We start from the raw sequence: 24,303 nt of genomic DNA, 5'->3' as shown, positions 1-24,303 counted from the left end.
AAAACTAAATAAATTAAAGATGGCATCTTACAAAATGCAATGAACTCCTCCTAATGATGTAGAGAGATACAGTAGGTCTCCACAGGACTGGACTATGCCACAGCCAGTTAAAACAGAGATCCCTCGGTGACCTGATGTATTGAAGCTGACACAAACTGTAAAGCAATAATGTTTCCCATGTTTAAAGAAGCAAATGACCAAGCCAGCCCAGTCAGTCAACAGGGTCTCAAGGGAGGGAGGGTTGAAAAGACAAAGACAATCAGACATCATTATAACATGACTCCAGCCAGTGCTGAGGCTGAAGCAGCTTTCCTTTTTCCCAGTCTGCTTTTCTATCATTCTAGGTACATCCACAAAAACATGGTCAGTTCTTAGACCAAAGACAATGTAATCAAGCCAAGCAGTAAACAAGGAGATCATACAAGGTCATAATCCAGCCAAGCAGTAAACAGAGCCCCATGGTCACTTTCTAATATTCTTACCTGAACCTTAACAGATAAAAGTGTCTAGAATTGATGATGTATAACATCAAACAATGTGAAAGACATAGAAATTCCAAGTAGCAAAATACGGAAGGAAAGGAAGAAAGCTACAGGTTGAAAGCAAGCTATAGGTTGATAACCATATTAAACGTCAGACAAGCCAAGATGGCTGTTCTTAAAGGAGCCCAGAGAGGAGAACAAGAGATGATTTGCAGAGGAGATTTGCCAAACGTACTGCTCACCCGACAGTGGCAGAGCACGACATCTACACTGTGTGGAAAGACACCTCCAACTTTAATCCACAGCGAGTGGACCAAGGAGCTGAAATTAAAATCACAGGAGACACTAGGATAGAGTCACTAAGACTCAACTAAATTTGAAAAGCCAGAGAGCACCAACTGTCTCCAGGGCTGCAGAACTGTAGAACAAACTCTTGCTTTGCTGGCACGGTATAAACTGGTGTGTGATCTTTGAGGATAGCCCCTGGCATCATGTGACATAGCTCCACAGTTTAGCCCCAGAATCGATTCCTTGGAACTATGAGTGCATGAGCGTACCAGGAAATCAGTCACAGAATGCTGTGATGACCCCAGCAACAATGGGAGGGCTTAATAATAACATAAAGTTTTAGAATTGTCCTTGGTTAATCTCCACTGTTAACTCATTGGATGGAGAAGCACACATCTAAGTGAGTCAGGACATTTCCAGGGGGTTTTAACTAATGATTAAGGGGAGGTGAACACCCCTTTGTACAGTGACATCCTATACATGTGGGGCCCATATGGAATGACAAGGGAAAGGAAAAGGCTTGGTGGAAAATAGGCACATTGCCCCCACCCCCTCTGTCTCTATCTCTGTCTGTCTCCCTCCTTCCCTCCCTCCCTCCCTCTTCATTTGCTCTCTCCCTCCTTCCCCCACTCCTTTTCCTCTCTTTTGTTCTTTTCCTCCCCTCTCCTTTCTGGTCATCATTGTAGCTGCACTTCTGTGCTGCTTCCCAAACTGCCAAGACTGGAAGTTTAAAAGCAATAAGCCTCAAATAAATTCTTCCTCCTAAATTGTTTGTTGTTGTTTTCTTTTTGTCACGGCGATGGAAAAGCTACTGCAGAAAGTTGATCCTAGGAACATGGGTCATTGATCTGACTATATCTGATAAGGAGGTTCTGAGACTTTTGGAACTAATTCGTGGCAGGAATTTGGAAGAGTTTAGAGATGTACCAAAGGAGCATTGGAACACTGTAGGCAGAGCTTAGTGACTGATTCTGTTAAAGCTCAAAGGCCAGAACGAGGTAGGACGGCAGGCAGTAAGGGTGTGCTCATGGGCAGACGGGAGCAAGGCTTCTGTTGGGAGTTGGGCTTGGGACCATGCATGCTACATTCTGGTAAATAATTTGCTTATTTACATCTGAAGCCCATGACTGTAGGAGGCTGGATCTTAAAGGGGCGGACAATTCATCTGGTAGTGGAGAATTCAAGGCAGGTACTGTTAAGGCTAGCATCTGCAAGATACTTGTAACCAGGTTTTTAGTGAGAGTTTGGAGCAAAAAGCAGAGCAGAAAATTTGAAAACTGGGACATTTTGCCAGAGAAGGAGCACACTTCCTTCTGACACAGAAGAAAGTACAGCTGCTGGAGAGATTAAAGCCATAAAAAAGCCAAACCCTTTGCATCAGCTTAGTCAGAAACTGGTCAGATTCCACCAACTGCAGGCTCAAGGATACACAAGAGCAAAGTTATCCGAGAGACATTTCCCTTGAGAGGAGAGACTGCCCAAGGCATCTTGCTTGCACAGGCCTGCTTAATATCTGTTTCTCTAGGATCTGTTACTCCATGCTCATCCACTCAGGCACTCAGAAGCCAAAGCAGCTATCATCTAAGATTGCTTGACAACTGTTCAAGTTGGCAGGAGATCTTAGCGCTGGCCTCATGAGGCTGGGTTTTAGGAGCACAGAGTGCAAACTAAAATATAAGGTCGTGGAGGTTTCTACAGGCCAAGGAATATGTGCCAGAATCATGGGAGGCAGTGTCTGAAAGGTCGAGTGGTGATGGTGAAGCCGGAGCTGCAGTGGAGACTCAAGTAAGATGGGGATGATGGTGATGTGAGATGTCTGCCCAGAACACTGTAAGCCGTGAACATAACCAAGGGGCAGGTCTCTTGAGTCGTAGGTAACAAAGACAAGGGAAGGGACACCTAGACCCTTGGGAGCTCTCATCACTATGTACCTCGAGTTCTGGACATGGAGCTATGAGGTTCAGTGTTTTCCCTGTGTGGTTTCTGTCTTGCTTTGGTCCCATCCACACACACCCCCCATTTCTTTTTACCATACACTCCCATTCTTTGGAATGGGAATTTTTTACTCTGTGTAATTGTACTCTGTAAGTATATAACTTTATTTTACTTATACAGTTCCTCACATCGAAGAGACTGTTCAAATGTCAAAGCAGATTGGGAACTTGGACTTCCAGTATTGTCAGAGCAGTGAAGAGTACAGGCGCTCTAGGGGAGGGGCTGGAAATATCTTATAATATGAAGTGATATGAGTCTTTGGAGGCCAGGGACTGACTATTATGGCTTAAAGAGATGCATTCGGGCATCAGGTTGACAAGGACTAGACTTGTGATGGCCAAGCTTGATCATCTGTATAGTTAGAATCTCAGGATTACCAAGACCCACCTCTGACTCCGTCTGGGTGGGTATCTCACATATTAAGAGAAGAAAGAACCACCCTAAAGTTGCCGACATCACTTCATAGGCTGGAGTCAAAATGAAATAAAAGAAAACACATGTGCAAGCCTACAGGAAAAATGAGACGCTTCCTTTCTGCCTCGTGGGCTCTATGGTTTAGTCTACTGTGTCTACCATACCTGACTGCCAAACCTGAGGGACTGAAACCTCTGAAAACATAAGAAAAGTCCATCGTTCTTCAGTAAGTTTGTTTATGGCAGACTTTGTCATAGCAACACAAAAGTAATAAGACCGTACAACCAGGCACTGTGCTGCAATGAAGTGGATGCTCTTCAGCTCTGTGACAAATAAGATTAAGAGAAGCAAAGCCCCAAACTCTCTAAGGTCTGATGCCTTGTGCCTGGCCTTTCCAAGCAAGCAAGTCAGGCTGCTCTCCAGGAATCGGACATGACTTGGAGCAAGGACTAAAAGCAAGGAGGTAAATGGCATGGAAGTTAAAATCCTGCTTATTCCTAGCGTGAGAAGCAAGGCCTGAAAGCAGGAAGGAGGCATGAGATCCCAGGATGTGGGCATGATTCTGGATCCGGGGCTCACTTGTGTGCTTCTTGTCATGAATATTGCTTTTGCAATCATTCGCTTGCTTAGCTCAGGGGTTAGCATGTTAGCGGCGACTTAATGAGAGCATAGGCTATGTGCTCAGCTGCACGAAGAGTTCTCCTGACCAAAGAGTCCAGACCCATTGTACCGGCTTATCCTCCAAACACACTGTCCTCTGCCACCTACAGACTGTGTACATGATGGCGGTCATCAAACAGTACTGTGCCAGTCCATCGTAGCTTGGGCAAGTTCACTCTCAGCTAGAATCAATGAGATCCCCTTGTGAAGCTTCCCTCGGGTTGCAGCGTCATCAAGAGCACCGTGCCTGTCCCTTTGCAGATGTGCGCCTGTGTGTCCACTGCAGCTGTGTTTGGCATCCCATGCAACTGCTCCAGGGCAACTTCTCATTAACGTCTCATGAAATCCTACAGTAAGGGGTAGACATAAGGGATATAAAATAGATTATAAGTAACGTTCCCAGGTGGAGTTTTGTCTTTTACTACTCAAAGCCCTAGGTGAAGAGAAAGCTCGTGAGCCTGTGGGCCAGTAGAGGTCACTTGATCCATGCACTTTGTCCCCTGTCTATGCACAGCCTCGAGGAGTGTCTGTTGATGAGAAGTATCTGGGAAAGCCTCACCTTGCTGATGTCAGATACTGAGTATTTTTCCTCTCCTTGAGTTTGCTCTTTGGACCCTGAGCAGGTTGAGCTTTCCTCAGGTGGAAAGGTCTCGGCTTCACGGTGAGAAGTCTGGGCTTCACTGTCTACAAAGTCGTTGATATGGATAGGTCTCTCTCCCCTCAAAGCAGTAAGTGGCGGTTATTCTGGAGCTGAATATGCGTGGACAAGGGCCTGAGAATGCAGCTTTCATTTATCCCACACACCATGTTCCAACATGGAAAATTCTTATGAAGCTTTTGATGGTAACAGGACAAAGAAAGGTATGAGTCAAGGCATTTTAAAGTGCTTTGACGGGGACATTAGGCAAGTTAGAGCAGTGCAGAGAACGTCTGCTAGAGATCTCAGAAGTTACCTGGTGACACTTTTTGCCTTGGCGTTGGTAGAGGCTAAAGGGTCTGTTTGTACATTCTGGAAGGATCTATCTAGTAGTTCCATGGGTGTTAGGTCACACACTGGACAGACAATAGTTACTTAGGTGGCTTAGATGGTCCAATATAATTTGGTGTTAGACCTGCATTATCCCGGCTTTCTACAACTACAGAAGTTCTAACGAGCCGTCTAGCCTTGTAAAATGTTTACCTCACGTGGGCATGGCATTTTGGGAGAGAACTATGGCTGACAAAATGCTGGGATGTAGCTCCAGTCCCACCATGGGTAGATGATCTGGAAACAGCCAGAGCCTCAAGCCAAAGGCTGTTGTTCCCAACGCCATGGTTTCCATAAAATAGAATTCAGCATCAGAGGCTCTTTTGTTGTGTGAGGATTTTGCGAGCTTCCTTAAGTAGCGAGTAGGGATGATGGAGTCTCGTGACATGCTACCTCTGTTGCTGTTACTCAACTCCACTGTTGCCCACTGGAATGGTGAGAGCAGCCGCAGCAGATGACACCGCCGTGGCTGATTCCCACAGATGTGCGCAGTGCAGAAGTGGGCAGTACAGACGTGACCTGCAGGCTGTGGGTTTCCCACCCTTAGCCTAAGCCATTTGTCTGCCTGTTGTTTCTGTGTTCTGAACATCTGGAAAATGTCGATGAGGAAAGAAATTTTCTTTAAATTATTCTCCTTTTCCCTCTTGAAACTTGGCTTTGACCTCATTGAAATAAAACCCTTTAGCACTGTTAGCATACAAATGCGTGCTGTGTCTATTTCCCCTAACTTATTAATGAGGGAAGACTTAAGTTTCTAGTGGAATGACTTAGCATCCCTGTTTACAGACAGAGTTTGATGCAAACCAGTAGGCATGCCCTGGGCTTTCTTGATTGTTGCATACAGTGAGGGCAGGGCACACACACTGTGAGGGAGTGTGAACAGGAATACCAGTGGCGAGGAGAGTGAGGATGTCAATGGTTTTTTCTTCAGTTGTGGGCACTAGTTTCTTGGGAGGGGGGTTATCAGCTAAGCACGAAGTGAGATTCAGTAAACACTGGCTAAGCAAATAGTGCCAATATGTAAAGAGTTGGGCCCAAGTCGGGAAAGGGAAAACCAGAAGGAGGGATGGTGGACATATACTGTGCTGAGCTCACTGAGACTCTGGGCTATGTGGGCTTGAGGGAAGTGAGTCAAGGATTCATTTGAGCTTGGCACTTAGCCTGGGTTAACAATCTTCTGGGCAAATTAATATGTAAATGAAAAAGAAGCTGTGAGAGATCTGGTCCAAGAGTCAAGAGTAAGAGGCAGATGGGGATGTGGTTCTGGATGAGAAGTCGAGGAACATTTAAGGTGGAGGGCGAGACGCATGGTGCCCCTCCCTGTGCTCAGAGGAGGTGTGGAGCAGCGGTGGCAGGGTTGAGAAGCCAGATGGGAGCAACCCAGCAAAGCTGAACGGGCGGGCGTCAAACAAGTGCCAGGGAAAATTTCCCCTGGTACAGCGGCCATCACCAGAGCCTGCCTCACCACCAGACCCTTTGAACCATTTCCATGTTCAGCCTCCTAGCATGGGCTCTGTGGGAGGAGAACATTCTCAGGCCATCAGAGCCTGCTTTGCCACTACTCGAGAAGAGAGGCAACTGCCTGTTTAAAAACAAAAACAAAAACAAAAACAAAACCCCTTGTCCCTAGCCCACGGAGGCTCTCTTTACACATCCACTGTTCCCTGATACTGTCCTTAGGATGCATGAGCTTAGGTTTGTGGGACTGCACTGGGCCTTTCAGAGAAGGAACCCTCCTAAAAGCATCTTGGAGACACTTTCTTAAGAGCCTCATCCACAGCAGGGGGCGTTTCCAAAAGCTGGAGGTAATTTTGGCTTCTGAAAGAGGTCTGCTGGAGGGAGACTCATAGAGACTCTTGTTTTATCCGTATTGGCTTTATTGGTGTGCCATTTGCCCTGGGATACCTATTGTTACCTCAGTCACCAATAAAATGTGATTTTTAAAGTTAATTTTACATTTTTCTTTATGCATATGGGTGTTTTGCCTGAGTGAATGTCTGTGTGCCCTCTGTGTGCCTTCAGTTGCAAGAGATCAGATGCCCTCTTTTGGCTCCATGGTTGTGAGCTATCATGTGGGGACTGAAGACTGAACCCAGGTCCTCTACAAGAGCAGCTAGTGCTCCTTAACCACGGAGCCAGCTCTCCAGCCCCTCCAAAACATGATTTTGGTTACCAAGCTTTTGTGCCAGTATTTTCTGCATAGTCTGACACAGCCCAAGGCATGCTGCCCGCCAAAGCGAGGTTCCAGCCCCCTGTAGGGCAGCCTGTTCACCTTATTCTGCCCATGGTGGGCATTGAACACACTCCCCAGTGAGGCTTGAAGACTCCAGGCTAAGTGAAGGTGACAAGAATTTTCTGCAAACAAATGCAGGAGAGAAATCTACCAGAGGGTTGTAGGCAGGACACTGCAAACACTTGGAGAAAAGGCTTTTTGAGACAGGAGGCTGGTTCTGACATTAGTTTAGAGGTTTGTTAAGAACTGAGTGAACACTGCTCCCTACATGTGGTCAGTAAGTTCCTCAGTACTTGAAGTAACCTAATGTCTGCATCCTGAGAGGGTGGCCTGAGTTCTCTGGTCACCCTGTTTTCTAGGTCAGAAAGCAAGCTGAAGAGAATACTCCAGGAGGTCCCGGGATGGTTTCTTACAGATTTAGTGGGCAAAGTGAGTAATAATCAGGTTTCCTCAAACACCTGTCTACATGTTGCTATTAGTGTGTTTGTTCAATGATTTTTAAATCAGTAGATTTGATTAAAGCATAATGTGTGTCTTACACAATCAAAGAGAGAATTCAGGTCCGACTTCCGTTAGACTTAAGAGTGCAGTTCTAACCCTTCCCTGAGTCCAGCCTGCTGCTTGCTGCCTGCTCCATGGTCTATCCTGTGGACTTGCTGCCTGCTCCGTGATCTATCCTGTGGACTTTGGGGCTTGTCAGCTCCCATAACTGTGACAATGTGAGGCAATCCTAAAACTGTCTTATCTCACATACCCTGAGTCTGTCTTCTCCCCTCTCCTCCTCCCTGTCTCTTCTATCATTCTGCCATTGATTTATAAAATGAGTACTATACACTTATTCCTATTTATTTCCTGAGAATATGAGAAGGCAACTGTTTCCAAATTTTATAGCCATGAAGTATTTCCTCTCCCTTGACCCCTATAACCCCATCAACATTTCACCAAGCTACGAAGAGGCAAATGCCAGCTTTATGACAGGAAGTTCTAAGCTCGACCAGAAATGTGCGCCTTAGTTGACGTGTGCGATGAGAACCATCCAGAGCACCACGCCCATGCTCTCGGGCAGCAGGCTTCCCCCATGCATTCTGTTGTGATCCCTGCTCATCGTGTGTGTTAAGTGTCCATGTGGGTGAATGGAGAGAGTCCTGCAACAGCAGGCCTCATCTGGCAGCTCCTTTCTGCCTCCGGCTGCTGAGTTTGCAGAAGGAGCTGCCAGTGGGAGAGAAGTTCTCCAGGACACAGGATGGAGAAGAGAGAGGATGGACCGAGAAAACGGGAAATCCCGGCTGATTCACAAGGCTCTCTCTATGTCAATCAGCACGTTGCCAGAGACACTTCATGTATATGGAAAAAGCTGTTAGCGAATAAACACAGCAAGCCTGAAATAAGAGGGAGAAGCAGAGACCTTGTTCTGTAGCGATGCAGACTTTGTGCAAATGTTAGTTATAGTCCTCTTTCTAGACAAATGCTCACTGACTGGCCAGGAGTAGAGAGTAGTGGTTGATTCATTCACTACCCAGTGTGGTTGCTTGGGCCAGCAGCATCTCTGTCACCCCGGACATGTCAGGGACGCATGAACTCAAATGTTGCTAAAGGTCTCAGGTGACTTGCGTACTGTTTGAAATGAGAAGCATACCTTCGTACTTTCCTGCCCTTTCATTCCCCAGTAGGGCCTTAGGAGGTGGCTAAGTCATGAGTCTGTAGCCCTCGTGACAGTATTAGCATCCTTGTAAACAGACACAAAGTAACTTGCCTTCTGTCTCTTTGTTCCCTGTCATGTGAGAATATAAGAGGGGAGGGCCGTCTACAATTAACAAGGGCTCTCCCGGATACCAGTCTGCCAGCACCTCTATCTAAGACTCCCTAGGCTTCTGAACGGTGACAGTTCTGTATGTCAGCCACATGCTCTACAGTTCTGCTGTAAAAGCCCAGAGTGACTGCAGTGTCAACCCACCCATTCCTCCAGCTATGCGCCATTGCACCTGAGAGCACAGGGAGCCTTTGATCATTTCTTCCACACTTTGGGGTTCGGCTGCTGAGCCCCATGCTGTAGATGAGACATCTAAGGCTCAGGGAACTTAACCTGGTTGCTTAAAGTCTCCAAAGTAAAGTGCCGTGTGTCAGCAAATACCATACAGCCATTGTGCCAGCCCTCAGGGCCACTGAGCAATTTCCTGTATTGCCCCTCAGAGAGTGGATATCCCAGCCCTTGTTCCTTTCTCTGAATCTGGTGGGGAAAAAAAGACAAATTTTGCCCAGTTGTTTTGGCTTTTGCTCTGCAAAGAAAAAGGAAAAAAATGTTTAGAGAAATGTTATGGTTTTGCCCAAGGGAGAATCAGTTTGACACATATGATAAAAACCACAGACTCTAGAGCTTAAGGGAGACCTATTTCCAAAATGATCATGAAGCTCCACTCTCTCCCCCTTCCCCTCTCTTCCTCCCTCCCTTTCCTCTTTCCGGTTCTTCCTGTGTATAGATCCCTTGGGGCTCTCAATTGGGGCTCTCAATCAAATATGGAGACATCCCTTTGAATAAAGCGGCAGAACCTGATGTCTGTATGTATATAAAAGGTACTGTACTATCCTTAATTTAGCCCTCCATACTGAACGGGTCATGAATATGCATTCTGGCTAAGAAAACCTCCTCTCTTCACAGTCTCGTGTGTGACACTGCAGGCTAAGCTAACCAGCACAGTTAATTTTAGCCCCAGTTTTGAGGGTTTATTTTAGAAAAGGTCAGGGTGCTCACCTATAGCTCGTTATAGCACCCAAGAGGAAAGGGTGGAAGAGAGAGCTATACAACCAAGCAGCTGTTAGCAGCCCCCTCCCCCAAAACTGGAAGTGCATCGTCCCTGTTTGATGTTTAGTTTCATGCACAGTTGCCGATAGTTTGACAAGATGCACTTGATCATTGTTACCGTCATGCGGCAGGTGGCTGCCACTGGGACTTGGGCGGTCCATGGGGCAGTTGTCCCTGAGGTGGAGTGTAGGACTGGACATCTATCAAAGATCTTTGTGTAGATACTCTGCAAAAGGAGGTAGAGAAGCCATCTCAGGCTTGAGGTTTCCATGTGGAAAGTCCTTCAATGTGGCTCTGGTCCAGGGCTGGCAATGGGATAGAGTCACCATCTCCCTCCCGCTAGGTCTAGTGTGGGTCCTGATGTTTCATATTCCTCTAAGGGGCGGGGACTGGTGGTGATGGTGGGTGCTATGCTGGCTGGGGAGGAGCAGAGCATGAGAGAGGTGACGTAAACACACTCCAGGGCTGAGACTATGGGCTGTGGACCAGCAGGGGGAGCAGTAGAGGCCAGACATTCCAAAGCATGGCATGGGTGGAAATACCTCAAACCTGTCACCGAGCTCATGGAATGTGGCTGAATTTGTCATTTCATTTTAATAATTGTAATTTAAGTGCACACACACACACACACACACACACACACACACACACACACACCTCTGTCTCTGCCTGTACCCAGGGCCACCCAGTCAAAGTCTCTTTTGACTATGTCTGTAAAGGAAAATTGTCAAATTCTTTATTAGGCTGGCAAAGCAGGCCACAGCCTGCTGACAGAAAGGCCAACCCGAGATCTCTGTACTGAGCTCTGTTGGCAATGAGCGGTCACTGGTGTTGGTATTTTCGGCAAGATTTGCAGCCCACTGTGTAAGACCATGGAGGTGTGAGATGGGAAGTTTTGCAGAACTGGTTGCTAAAACCTATATGGGCCGTGCACTTCTCCCTCAGCCTATAAGTGTGTGCATGCCACTGGAGCCTCCCCCCATCCTCCACTGGACTGTACATCAGTCTAAATCGTTCCTCAGTCAATGTGCTGCAGCACCAGTCCCACTAAATGTTACAGTGATTGAAAATTGCAATCCCTTCCCACAGGCCCAGAAAGGGGCTCTTTGTAATGAAATACAGAGGCAGCAGCCATTTGGAGTGTGGAATAACTGCCTCTCTGGGACTTCCGCAATGGCCCCACAGTGTCAGTAAAAGGCAGTAAAAGGCAGGCTCACCAAGAGAAGAAATGATGGCCTCCTTTATTGCAGGGAGCCCTTCATTCTCTGGGGCTTCTGAACCCAGTGAGTAATTCTAATGGCTGATGTCAGGAACTGGGACACCCTGCGAATGGTCTTAGGCCTGATGAGTCACCAACAGCCCGGATGAACCACCCCCTGGTTCACAGCAGGGGAGAGACGGTTTACAGAAACTGAAAACCAAAAATAAACATTAGCTTGAAGTTTAGAAATTGATTAAAAAAAATCTTTTCTAAATCATCAAAGTTTTGGAGTCTTTTTCTTCAGGTTGTGTAGGCAAAGTTGTGGGCTATCCAGGGGTGAGACATTGAGTACCCCATGGGCTATGGAGAGAATGAAGGATGAGGGTTAGGGGAACACTTTAGCTATGATGGAGTATACCAGACAGGCTATTTCTCTCTGGGGAGTGTTTGTCTCTAACTGTTCCGTCTCTCTATCAGCGCCTTTATCTACCGATAATGATTCGGCCCACATGTCAGCTAGATATCTGCTCTGGGCAGACAGCAGAAGCATCTAGAAAAACCCACACTGTAGGGTAACTTTGGCTGAGGCCTTGAATTTGATGGGTCTGTGGGATGGGGCTATAAAGTTTAATATGGAAATGTCTAAGACAGCAGCTCTGTCTTAGCGTTCAATTGCTGTGAAGAGACACCATGACCATGGCAATTCTCATAAAGGAAAATATTAACTGGGGCTGGTTCCCAGTCCCATGAGGTTAGTCCATGAGTCATGGCGGACTGCATGGCATCACACAGGCAGGAATGTGCTCGAGATGCAGCTGAGCTCTACATCCAGATCATCAGGCAGCAGGAGGAGCAAGACTCTGGGTCTGGTTCGAGCATTTAAAAGCCAAACACTTACTCTAATAAGGCCACACCTATACCAACAAGGCCAAGCCTCCTAATCTCTGTCAAGTATCATCTCTCTGTTATGACCACACATTTCCTGTGCATTTCTTTAAAGTGAGCATTTCATTTGTCACGATTCTTTTTTCTTTTTTTTCGGAGCTGGGGACCGAACCCAGGGCCTTGCGCTTGCTAGGCAAGCGCTCTACCACTGAGCTAAATCCCCAACCCATGACCACACATTTAACTATTTGAGCCTGTGTAGGCCATTACTATTCAAACTGCCACACTGTTGTCACCAACGCTCGGGATGGTCAACTCACAAGGACTTTTCTCTACTTTGTCTAACAGTTTGGGAAAGTTCAGCCTGTGGCCAATTCTTTCTGTCGTGGTTTGGGACCCGTGGTGAGTCAGCACATTATATTGGAAACACACGACAGGGCTATTTATCCCATGGCAAGAGAGGGAAAGGGAAAGGAAGAGACCATGGAACCACTGTGTCCTTGGGAATATGCCTTCAGTGCCCTGAAATCTGTCAACAGAATCCTGCATACTAAAACTCCACTGCTTTCTATTAACTTGATGGGTTGGGACCAAGCCTTCGATGCTCAGACTTTCAAGGGACATTTAATATCAAAACTACAATATCTGACAGATAAATTCAGAGCATGCAAAAGAAAAGATGGGGTGGGGTTGGTGCTCCAGTAGCACCTTCCTCTTTCCTCACCCTCCAATGACGCTTCTGAGAGCCTTTGAATGGGATGCCATGATGCAGTTCATAAGCCCATACCTTTTAGAGATCTTTGGACTCTTTTATTCAAAAAGTTGTGAGTATCTCCCTTGACCCAACGTGGAGGTGCACAGCAACCAAGATAAGCATGGATTCTGTCCCCCTGGCTCATACATTATCAGAGAAAGTATTTTAATTTGAACAGACATTAAGTGACAGTTTTGTATGGAATTGTAGTGCGTATTGGGCTCACCCGGAGGGGTTGTTGAAACACATTATGGTACTGGAGATTGAACTGAGAGCCCTGCACGAGGTAGGTGAGTATTATACCATTGAGCCCCATCCCCAGCACACATTGTACTAGTTAAATAGGTCAGGGTGGGTGATGGGCTTAGAACTTGTATTCCTGGTGAGATCCAAGGTGCTGCTACTCTTTGTAGAAGACATACCAGTGGCTGGAATCACTTGGTATAATGATAGACGGGCAGGTGGAGGTTATCCTTCTGAATATCTGTGCTTGGGCTAATGAGACGGCTCAGAGGGTAAAGCGTTTGCTTTGCAATGTGAGGATCAGACTTTGGATCTTCAGCACCTGCATAAAAGCCACGCAGGCAAAGTGTCTGCCTGTAATCTCAGCGCTGCAAACGTGGAAACAGAAAGATCCCCAAGACAAGCTAGCTAGAGTTAGGCTAGCTGAGCCACTCAACTCTAGCGTCAGCAAAAAGAAGCAGGGAACACACGCATTCACGCACGCACGCACGCACGCATTTACAGAAGGCTATTCCCTGATTTAGTCTGAAACAACATACAGGAAAACTAGCTCTTTAAGAAAAGTTCTATACTGTCTATCTGATTAGAAGTACAAAGAGCTGGTCCAACAATACATGAAATAACAGAAGCTTTTATCTAACTCATCACCTCTATGCCAGTTTCTCCTCCAGTGTGACGGTCTTACTTTTCCGAGTTGGCAGCATCGTTGCAAGTGCAGAATCCTGGGCCTTACCCAAATCTGCTGAATTGGAAATGCTGGAGGGAGCATTGTTTTAACTGGAGGCCTCGATGGCTCTCATGCACCTGCAAATCTGGCCCATCTGAGATAGAGAAGTGAGAGCTGGCTTGAGTCTGGATGAGGCCCTGGCACTCACTGTTCCCAGCTCCTGTGAGACAATCTCCTGGCATAAGTAAGAGTCAGGTTTGCTTTCAAACCAGAGCCCCACCCCGTATCGCTCAGTGTCCTTCGGAGCCTCTGGGGGACAGTCATGGGATTTTAGCAGCAAAGATGAACGCTGCTTATTCACTGTAAAATGGCACTGACCCAGAATCTGGGGTTCAGGCTGTTTACTTTCTAGCTCGTGGCTCATGCGTCTGTGTGACCTTTCTCTGGAATTAGCCCGAGCCTTCACTTTCCTTATCTAAGGCAATGGTCAAAAAGAGAGCATCTGGTCTAATTGAAGACTCGATACAACCATCAACAGAATAGTTGTGAACGTGCCTTTGACATTGCACAGTGCTGTGCATAACCTGAGCTGCTCACCGTTCACATCTGTATTCCTGATCACAAAGTAGCAACTGTCCCATTGGTTATATCGCCATAGACATCAGGAGCAATTGAGGCCACAAATAGCATGGCTTCAACTTCTCTGAAGTAGTTGGCTTCTGCTCGTGGTTTGCTTTAGCATACAAAGAGTGGAGGGGATGTAGGGCTAGGATAGAATCACATGCCCTTTATTAAAGTGATTTTGTGTATCATAAGGTACTTTTATTTGAGTAGTTGTTATCAGTTATGGCCCCTGGACCAGCAGCATCCAGCTCAGCTTGGAACTTTATAGAAAAGAAAATTGCGGGACTGGAGGAATGGTTCAGTGATCAAGAGTACTTGTCCGTCTTGCCCAAAGTATCCAAATTCAGATCTTTGCACCCAGATTGTGTGGTTCAAAACGAAGTGTAACTCCAGCTCCAAAGTATCTAGTGCTTTTGGTCTTGGAAGTTATCTGTGCATGTATGCACACTCAAGTGGAGAGAGAGAGAGAGAGAGAGAGAGAGAGAGAGAGAGAGAGAGAGAGAGAGAGAGAGAAATACTCTCATGTTCTACCCAGAAGTACCAAATCAGCATTTGAGGGGGCAGGGGTTGGAACCTAGCACTGTGTACTAATTAACAAGTCCTATAGGTGACCCTAGTACCCTGTCATCTTAAAAAGAATTTGTTTAGGTCTTGACTGAAGTATCTGGCAAAGGCCACCCTTTCTGTGGAACTAGATAACTTCTTTTTTCCTCAAGTATGGATTTGCGACACTGTTCACAAGCTTGGACAGCCATTATTGGATTCCTTCATAAGAATGCCCTGTCACTGCCCACCAACACAGGAGAAATCTGGAATGTGTCTGTTATGAGGCTGACTTCAGGGTGTGAGGAAATTAAAGCTATTTATCACAGTCTGTTTTTCCCTCAGTGACAGGAGAAATGAGCCTTAGCTGAACAAGGCTTTAAATTGGGCTTGCTACAGAAAAACATGCAGCTTGACAAACACACTTGGATCAGGCTTACATTTGTTTTGATTTTCCCGTTTGAAAACAGTTCCATTTCTCAGCAGTACCAAGGTAATGCAGTGTGCTCAATAGACACTGGAGATGGAGCCATCCCAGACTGCCCCATGAGTCAGGTATGGGGAGCATAAGTCTTGACCCTTGGTCACTCTCTCCTTGTTAGATCATAGGTTCAAGCGGGGAAAGATACTAAGGCTCTTTGTACACAGTGAACCTTGTTATGGGAGGAGGGAGATGGCCTCGTTTGTGAGAAAAGATGTCTTGAGTTGTACAGGCATGACCTGCCCAGCTACACAGAAACACACACTCTTCATCTGAGTATTGTTTACCATCAAAACAGTCAATAACCACAACAAAGACCATACAACCTAGGAAGCCTACAGTTTGACTAGCAAGCCTTCCACGCCCATGCCCTTCTGAGCCGTCTGAAGGGAACTTAGAGGCCCTCATGGAGCAGAAGAGTGATGAGACAGAATAAAGTGCTCATGGATTTCTGTGGAGGCCAGCACAAAGGAAACCAATGGGACATCATTCCGCACTGTGCCTTTAGTCAGTTCCGAAGACCTATACAGGCTGATTATACTTAGAATAAAGAACATTTCACATTTAGTACATAACTGTGATTGTCTGACATATTTCCTCCTGATGTTGGGTATTAATAAGCAAAAGCAAAATGTTGGCCACACTGCATAGCGTCTGATAGCAGCTGATGTTCATTGAGTAAAATACCATAACATGGTACCTAAGACCTTGTTTCTGTTAGCCTAGTGATTGGCCACAATAACCCCAGAGGCAGATAATCATCTGTGGCTTATAGGTGAGAAAACCAAAATGCACAAAGTTAAATTGGTTCCCAGTGTTGCAGAGTCATTGTTAGCCTTGAAGAACATTCAGATCTTGACGCAGAAGCTAGCATTCTAAACCATTGTGTTTCAAGCCACGCATTGAAAAGTCACTTTTTGTGAGTTGCAAGGATCTTTTTGAAATACTGACTAGAACAGCAAACACTAAAGAGCTACTTGTAGTTTGAGTGGCTAAGTCTTTATTCCTGAAATGTGTGTCTTGTTCCTACAGGTTTTAAGTGTGTACACAAATATAAACACACTCTTGCAAACTGGCCAATCATCGATGTAAGTCTGCCGTACTCTGTCACACTCAAGTTTGAAAGCAAATGAGGGAAAGGGGAGATGAAACAGAGGAGAGCAGAGGGAGAAGAAATGAGAACACGAATGAGTAAATGGCAGTAAAAAGTGGCAGAGAGACAGCGGAAGGAAGGAAGGTAGAGGAGCCAATGAGAGAACAGACAAGTCTGAAAGAGAGATAGAGGTTCTGGGTTAGGTGGGGAAGGAGCAGAGGAGGAAGTTATGTGGGAGGCAAGTAATGTGGTTGTCAGATGTAATTGTCATCTGAGAAGCTCACTGTTAAATAAGCTCACCCTTTGTCTTAGTCAGGGTTCCTATCCCTGCACAAAACATCATGACCAAGAAGCAAGCTGGGGAGGAAAGGGTTTATTCAGCTTACCCTTCCACATTGCTGTTCATCACCAAAGGAAGTCAGGACTGGAACTCAAGCAGGTCAGGAAGCAGGAGCTGATGCAGAGGCCATGGAGGGATGCTGCTTACTGGCTTGCTTCCCCTGCCTCGCTCAGCTTGCTCTCTTATAGAACCCAGGACTACCAGCCCAGGGACAGCACCACCCACAATGGGCCCTCCCAGTCTTGATCACTAGCTGAGAAAATGCCTTACAGCTGGATCTTTTGGATGTTTTTCCTCAAGGGAGGCTCCTTTCTCTGTGAAACTCCAGCTTGTGTCTACTTGACACACAAAACCAGCCAGTACACCCTTTCTAGCTCCTTCTGGACTCTGGCTGGCTGGTTCAACTCAGCTGTTTTGGCCCAAAGTCCTCTCCAAGCTGACTAATTCAAAACTAATTCAAAGCAGCTTCTCTTTGCCTCTGACTGAATTGCTCTGCTTGGCCTCAAACTAACTATGGCAATCTCTTCTAATCTTCTGCTCCTTCTCATTCCCTGGCTTGTTCTGTCTCTGTAAAACTGCCCAAGTAAAACTGATCTCTCTCTCTCCCTCTCCCTCTCCCTCTCCCTCTCCCCCTCCCTCTCCCTCTCCCTCTCTCTCTCTCTCTCTCTCTCTCTCTCTCTCTCTCGCTCTCTCTCTCTCTCTATCTCTATCTCTATCTCTATCTCTATCTCTATCTCTATCTCTATCTCTATCTCTATCTTCATCCCCCATTTCTCTGCACTGCTCTTTTAAGTAGCCTTTCTTTCCTGAGAGTTGGGTGTATTCTATCTGACTTATTGTTACATCTTTCTCTGATTCATCACTTTGTCTGCTCAATCAGAAGTCACTTTTATAGATAGATAGATAGATAGATAGATAGATAGATAGATAGATAGATAGATAGATAGATGTAGATGATACAGGGCTAGGATTAAATGACAGTGTGTATAAGTACCACCCTAGGAACTGTCAAAAGCTGTTAGAAATATATGTAATTTTTGTCATTGAGCTAATTTTAACCCACTGTATAGCCTCTTGTGTTTTGCAACAAAAGCACAGATAGCAAGAAGAATGTAAAGTTTTCCTTTTGGGAGCTGACCTGATGGCTCATGAACTGACTTTGCTGGCTTGCTTATGAACTGACTTTGATTCCCAGGTCCCACATGGTGTAAGGAGAGAGCTGTCTCCCACAAGAAGTCCTCTCACCCCACATGCACACAGCTGTGTCCTTAAAACGTCTTATTCGCTGGACAAGTCTACAGTCCATATTCTATTTCAAAGGATTCTACAGTCAGTTAATGGAAGGCCCACTTTTTACAGGTGTGCAAACTTAGTGGAAGTTCTGTTAACATTTCCTTGTATTCAGTTAGATATTTTCATAAGCAGCTTATTAGGGTGTCTACAAGTCACATGACTAGAATACCCTTATATAGTTTTACTGAGAAAAACAGAGCTCTGTAAATGTAAGCATCTTGCCCAGAATTTTATATACAAGCAGGCAGAAGTTGCATCAAACTGTGATTTTCTGACCCTAAATGATACATTTCCCCACCAGAGAGAACAAAATAGCAATGAGTTTAAAAATAGTGCCCTGTGTTGCAACTAAGACCAATAATTCTGTTTGTAAATCGGAATGCTGCAAAGCCTAACTTGGCTGAAGTAGAGTGTCCCATCACGTGATTTCTTCCTCTCAATCAAAGACATTTCTTGATTGTTAGTTGCCATTAGTAAATTAGACTGTCCATTGCTGCTTCCCCATAGCCCACCCTTGACCTTTCTCTGTTGATATTGTTGTGTGTGCCAACTCTGCTTTAGTCAGAAGAGATACTATACCAAGTATCTTGGGTAGTGGTACCAGCTTCCAGGGTACACAGATAATCATCCCCTTTCTTTTTGCTTTTAAATAAATGGTCTGTGTGGGTGTGGGTATAGCCCACGAGAGCAAACTCCATTTGAAAAGCCTAAATCCATAGCCTGTTAGAAAAGAATTGTGATGTCTTCCCCAGTTTGGCCAAATGTCATTGTTATATATCTTACCCATGTTGTTTTATCATGAGATACTGATTTTTTTAAAAAAGAAACTTCTAGAATATTAGCACAACCTTCGTGCCACTGTCTCAGCTACAAACTTTTCTGAGTTGCATAACAGGGCCCTGCTCTGGTTTCTCATCTTTGTTTTTCTCCTGACTCCCTTTATTTTTAATAAGGACTCATGTAAAAGCTGCAAAGGAGATCATTTACTCCTGCCTTGTGGTTTTGTTCTCCTAACTTCAAAGGTTGGCGTCCCTCTTTCTACTGGTTTAATTTCGCTGAGTGATGAGTGTATCCAGCAGACAGTTTCAGGAAGGGGAGAATCAGCACTGTACTCCAAGGAAGCTTTTCCAGTGCCAATCTCTGAAGATGTGCGAGGTCCTAGCTCACCCTGCTATCACTTCCATGACTGTGAGTGTTGTTTATTTTCTATTTCAGAGATCCCAGAAGACCCGCTTGTTGCTGAACAATATTATGCTGATGTATTTGATTCCTGTTCTGAAGACAGTGGGGAGCAGGAGGAAGAAATGGCATTTTCAGAAGCAGGGGGAGACATGAGAGAGGAGGGATCCCCACCTACATACAGAACAAACCAACAGGTACCCCCTCCCGCTCTGGCCAGAAGAGATGTAGCTGTCCGCGGTGCTGAACGGATTCTGGACTCAGGCTAAGAAAGCGCAGAGGGAGCGAGCGGTCTTGAACCTGGAGTTGGGGTCAGGTTGCTCAGGACTACTAGGGTCTTTCTAATGGCTTGATGTAAAATCTTTTCTTTCAATGGGCAGGGGCAGGTAGAACTATGAGACTCTGATCAGGACCCTGTTTAGAGGGGAGGGGCTAGGCTAGTCAGTGCAGGAGAGCAGATTCACACACACTGCAGTGCCTGCTTGCTGAGGAGGGCTTCCATATGCCCAGTAAGTGCCGCAAGTCTCTCTCACAGGCGGAGTGGTTTTTTTGTTTGTTTGTTTTTTTGATTTTTATCATTTTCCAGCCTATAATCAGATTTTGGTTTGTTTTAAAATTTTGATGTAAGTACAGATTTATAAAGACTGATTCCATTCTGGAGTTAAAATTTGGAAGTTCGAATGTTAGGAAATGTTCTTTATAGCTTTGTGCAGCCTCTGAGGAGCTCTCATCACATGCTGCACTGGGTCTCTCTGCATAGATGCTCTAGTCGTAGAACTTCTTAATTAGAAAGACTGAGCTAGAGTAGGTCTAATAAGATAAGAAATGGCCCTGCTTTGCCCCTTTCCTTTTGATTTTTGGAGTTGAAATAAAGTTGTATACAAGCAATTCACCTGTTTTTATTGAAAGAACTTCTCACCGTTTAGCCCAGGCTACACCAGCATTGAACTTTCAACTTTCTGATTTATCTCCAAGTGCTGGGATTTCAGGAATGCACACCCATGACTAGGCACTGAGCCTTTCTTAATAAGCACTAAACAATCCAGCATAACATTAAATAAAACTCACACAGAATGTCTTCCGAGTTCTGTAGACCAAGAGAGGAAGGGAGATGCCTCCAAGAATGTGTAAGAGTAGACCCAAGCTCAGACTGGAGAAATAGCTCAGTGGTTATGAGTGGTTATGAGTGCTTGCTGTCCTTGCAGAGGACCTGGGTGTAGTTCCCAGCACCAACATGGCAGCTCACATCTGTATCTGTAATGCAAGCTGTATATCAATTCTAATGAATCTGATGCCCCCTTCTGGCTTCTGCTGGCACCAGACATGCATGCACTCAGTGCACAGATATACACGCAGGCAAAACACACACATAAAGTAAAATAAGTAAGTACTTTTAAAAAATGATCATCAAGCAAAGGAAAAAGCTAAGAGAAAGAGAAAGCATAGGAGAAATAAATGACTTATACGGGAGGGGAGGGGCCAAGAAGAATTAGCAAAAATGCAGGACAAAAGAAAGGAGGGATCCCAGATGGCACAATATAAATATTCCGTATGCCCATTCCTTTTTCTCCCAGGAGCCTCTGGGAAAAAGATACCTGGCACTAAAACTTAAAAATAGAATTTCCGTTTGTTTCTGGACCAGCACTACAAATAGTTGAAAGATATATTGCCATCATAGTGCATTAATCTCACCCCGTGCCTGTGGTTGGAAAACATGGCATACAAAATGAATACCCAGTCTCTGTTCAGGTTGTCAAGGGGCAAACTCTGATTTACGGAGGGTATCATATTAAATAGTTTTAAACGAAACAGCCCCAATTCAGAAATACATTGGAATAAAATCTCAGGCAAACACCACCTGAGTCAAGAACCAGAGCCCTGCCAGCCCCAGAGCTCCTGCCTCCAGCCAGCTGTTCCGCTAATCCATCTCAGGAAGTCAGGCGGCCTGGAAACGAGTGTAGCCTTGCCGCTTATATGGGGTGATGTTAACTTGTCTGAATCCCTGACCTTGACTGTCCTCCAATGTCCTGACCCATAGCATGAGAGAAGTGGTGCCTACTCACAGGAGAGCAGAGGAAGCCGTCAGTTTAAAGCACTTCAGATCATAATTGTGTATTTAAACACTTAGTAACTTAGCCGTTGTTATAAAAATGACCTAGTTACCTTGATTATTCTAATGGACTGACTAAATGTCATGGTTGCAATATTTCAAAAAATTCTTTCTTCTTTTCTCAATGCCAATGATAAATAGAAGGGATTTTGCTTTCTGGGCTGTGTATATGCCACACGTTATATGATCAACTGTGATTAATTTTAAGTCTGTTGTGGCAAGATGTTCTGCCCCTGAGACTCATGTTGTCTTATTTGGGCAATGAAACTGGGTCCCTAAGAGAAAAGTGGCTCGCCTACAGTGACACAGATATGGAGCGATCAGAGCTGTGACCGAGAGTCAGTGGTCACAGCCTATTCCTGCTCGGCAAGCCATAACAACATGGTGTGACAGAGACGGAAGTGGGGGTGATAATATTGAAATCTGTGACTGAGACACATAGCCACAGCTGCACTACAATCCAGTATTAGCTTGCTATGGTTTCTTTTCAGAGATGGTGGGTATGGCTGTGATGCACACCTTCCCCTTCTTGTGCGAATCTTGTATCAGCAATACACAGCTTGCGCTTCAGAGCGCAGGGCTGGTACCCCAGTCACTCTTCACTTTGTGAAGTGTGTGAAGCTTCCAGCCATCTCTGGAGTTGCCCCTTTGCTTGCCAGATTTTCCCTTGTAATGGTTTGAATAGGGTTGCCCACATGAATTCATGGGCGTGAATGCTTAGCCATAGGGAGTGGCGCTCCTGGGTGAGCCTTGTTGGAGGAAGTGTGTCACTGTGAAGTTGAGCTTTGAAGTCTCCTATGTTCAAGCTACACCGAGTTTGGCACGGTCTTCTGCTGCCTGTGGATATAGAACTCTTGGCTCCTTCTCCAGCACCATGTCTGCCTCACATTGCCTTACTTCCCGCCATGATGATAATGGATTAAACCTCTGAAACTTTATGCCAGTCCCAATTAAATGTTTTGCTTTATAAAAGTTACCTTGGTCATGATGTCTCTTCACAGCAATAAACTCTAACTAGGACAGGACTTGGTGCTTAGGCCTGGGTATTGCTGTGATAAACCTAACCATGTTTTTGTTTGAAGGATTTAGACTTGGGGACTTTGTGTTAAGGATGCAGTAGAATGCTTTAATCACTGTTTAATGGGCCAGGCTAAAAGAAGGATGGGAGACAGTGGCGCTGAGGGTGATTTGAATGGGAGGAATCATGTTTAGGAGCTTTCAAAGGAGAATTTTAGTGGGATGCCTGGAGATCCTTCTTGTGATATTTTGGTGAAGAATGTGGCTGCTTTTTGTAAAAAGTAAATCTGCCTGAGACTAAATTGAAGAGGATTAGACTAATTTCATGAGCAGAGGAGATTCCAGCTATGTTCTGTCGTCATTAACGACCAGGCTGATAAAGATCTATAATGAAAGGGGCACCAGGAAGAATGGAGCTAAATCCTGCGTTCAAGGCGACAAACAGATTAAAGAAAAGCCAGGTATTAAATGAAATAAAGGGAGTGGTGACTTCCAGGCAAGACCCCACCCAGCTAAGCTTCCACTTTGTGGAAAGAGAGAAAAATTTAGATCCAGGCATGGTGTTACGTGCCTTTAATCCCAGCACTCCAGGGGCAGGAGTAGGAGAATCTCTGAGTTCAAGACCGGCCTAGTCTACAGAGCAAGTTCCAGGACAGCCAAGCTTAAGTAATGAGGGAAACCACCAAAGACAGAAAGCTGGTGGAGATGGAATTGAACAAAGGGGCCATATTACAGCCCCAGCAAGCAGCAGAACTTGGTAGCTTCATCCATGTAGTTCTGGCTTTTGGGTCAAGAATAAAAGAATGGGGTTATAGAATCTCCCTATGTAACTAAGAAAACTCATTGAGGCCAGGTGTGTGATATGACATGGATCTCCCTGCATGGAGGCTTAGAAAGGTCATTGTGTGAAGCTCTGAAGGTGAAACCTGGAGACCCCAAGAGGCTGGAGATGCCAAAGCTGTGGGATGCCTACCAAGGAAAACTGCTAACAAGAAGTGGAACCAGCCCAAGAGAAAGAAGTGAGTCAAAGTCAACAAAGCTGAAATGTATGGAAGATGTAAAGAGCTTTTTGACATCAGACAGGAGAGCAGAGTTTGGAGTTTGCCCAGCTTGTTTACAGTCTTTGGTCCAGGATTTCCTCTCTGTGCTCCCTTCCCTATATTTTGGAGCAGGGACTGTATGAATCTCAAGAGACACTTGGCCTCTGGACTTTTAAACATTGTTGAGACGATAGACCATGGTAAAATTTGAAGTTGGACTAAATGTGTTTTGTATTATGCTATGGCTACAAGCCTATGGGGGCCAGGGAGTGGAATATGGTCCTTTGAATAGGTATGGCCCTCATAGACCCATGTGTTTGAATGTTTGGCCCATAGGGAGTGCATTATTAGGAGGTATGGCCTTGTTGAGGGAAGTATGTCACTGAAGGTAGCTTTGAAGTCAAGATACTCCCAGCCTGCCACACAGTCTCCTTATGCTGCAGATCAAGATGTAGAATGCTCAGTTCCTTTCCAAACACCATGTCTTTCTATACACTGTCATGTTTCCAGTCACAGTCATAATGGACTGTTGGAACCTCTGAGAATGTCAGCCAGCCCCAGTTAAATGCTTTCCTTTATAAGAGTTCCCTTGGTCACGGTATCTCTTCACCACAATGAAATCCTACTTAAGATAGCCCTTGAACCCATGGACTCTGTGCATAGCCAGATCCAAGCTGATTCTTCTTCCATATTTTGATGTAAGAAGTGCTTTCTGGGAGAAAATCAGCCACAGGCTTCTTCGTGATTTATTGTTGGGTTCTTTGAGCCAACCCTGCTGTTCTTTAAGCAGCCTTGCCTCGGAAGCCGTTTTACAAAACACCTAATTACTGTCATTTCTCCACTGTGCTAAGTAAAGCATCAATAATGCCTTTATCACAAGCCATTATACCACTGATGGCTCCTCTGTGAAGTCCGTGGTCACCAAATTGAAACG

The 24,303-nt window shown here is 45.4% G+C and overlaps 1 protein-coding gene across 1 annotated transcript in view; it reads left to right on the top strand.

Moving 5' to 3' along the window:
• Nek11 (NIMA-related kinase 11) overlaps nucleotides 1-24,303 on the top strand; it is a gene marked incomplete at its 3' end in the record, with an annotated part of 237,218 nt that overhangs the window by 131,956 nt on the left and 80,959 nt on the right. The window contains 1 exon segment of the mRNA NM_001413824.1: nucleotides 19,239-19,399. Coding sequence (NP_001400753.1) covers nucleotides 19,239-19,399 — 161 coding nt within the window.

This window comes from Rattus norvegicus, chromosome 8 (assembly GCF_021556685.1).
Source record: "Rattus norvegicus strain SHRSP/BbbUtx chromosome 8, alternate assembly SHRSP_T2T, whole genome shotgun sequence".
Classification (NCBI taxonomy): domain Eukaryota; kingdom Metazoa; phylum Chordata; class Mammalia; order Rodentia; family Muridae; genus Rattus; species Rattus norvegicus.
This window is presented reverse-complemented; position numbering and strand designations above follow the sequence as displayed.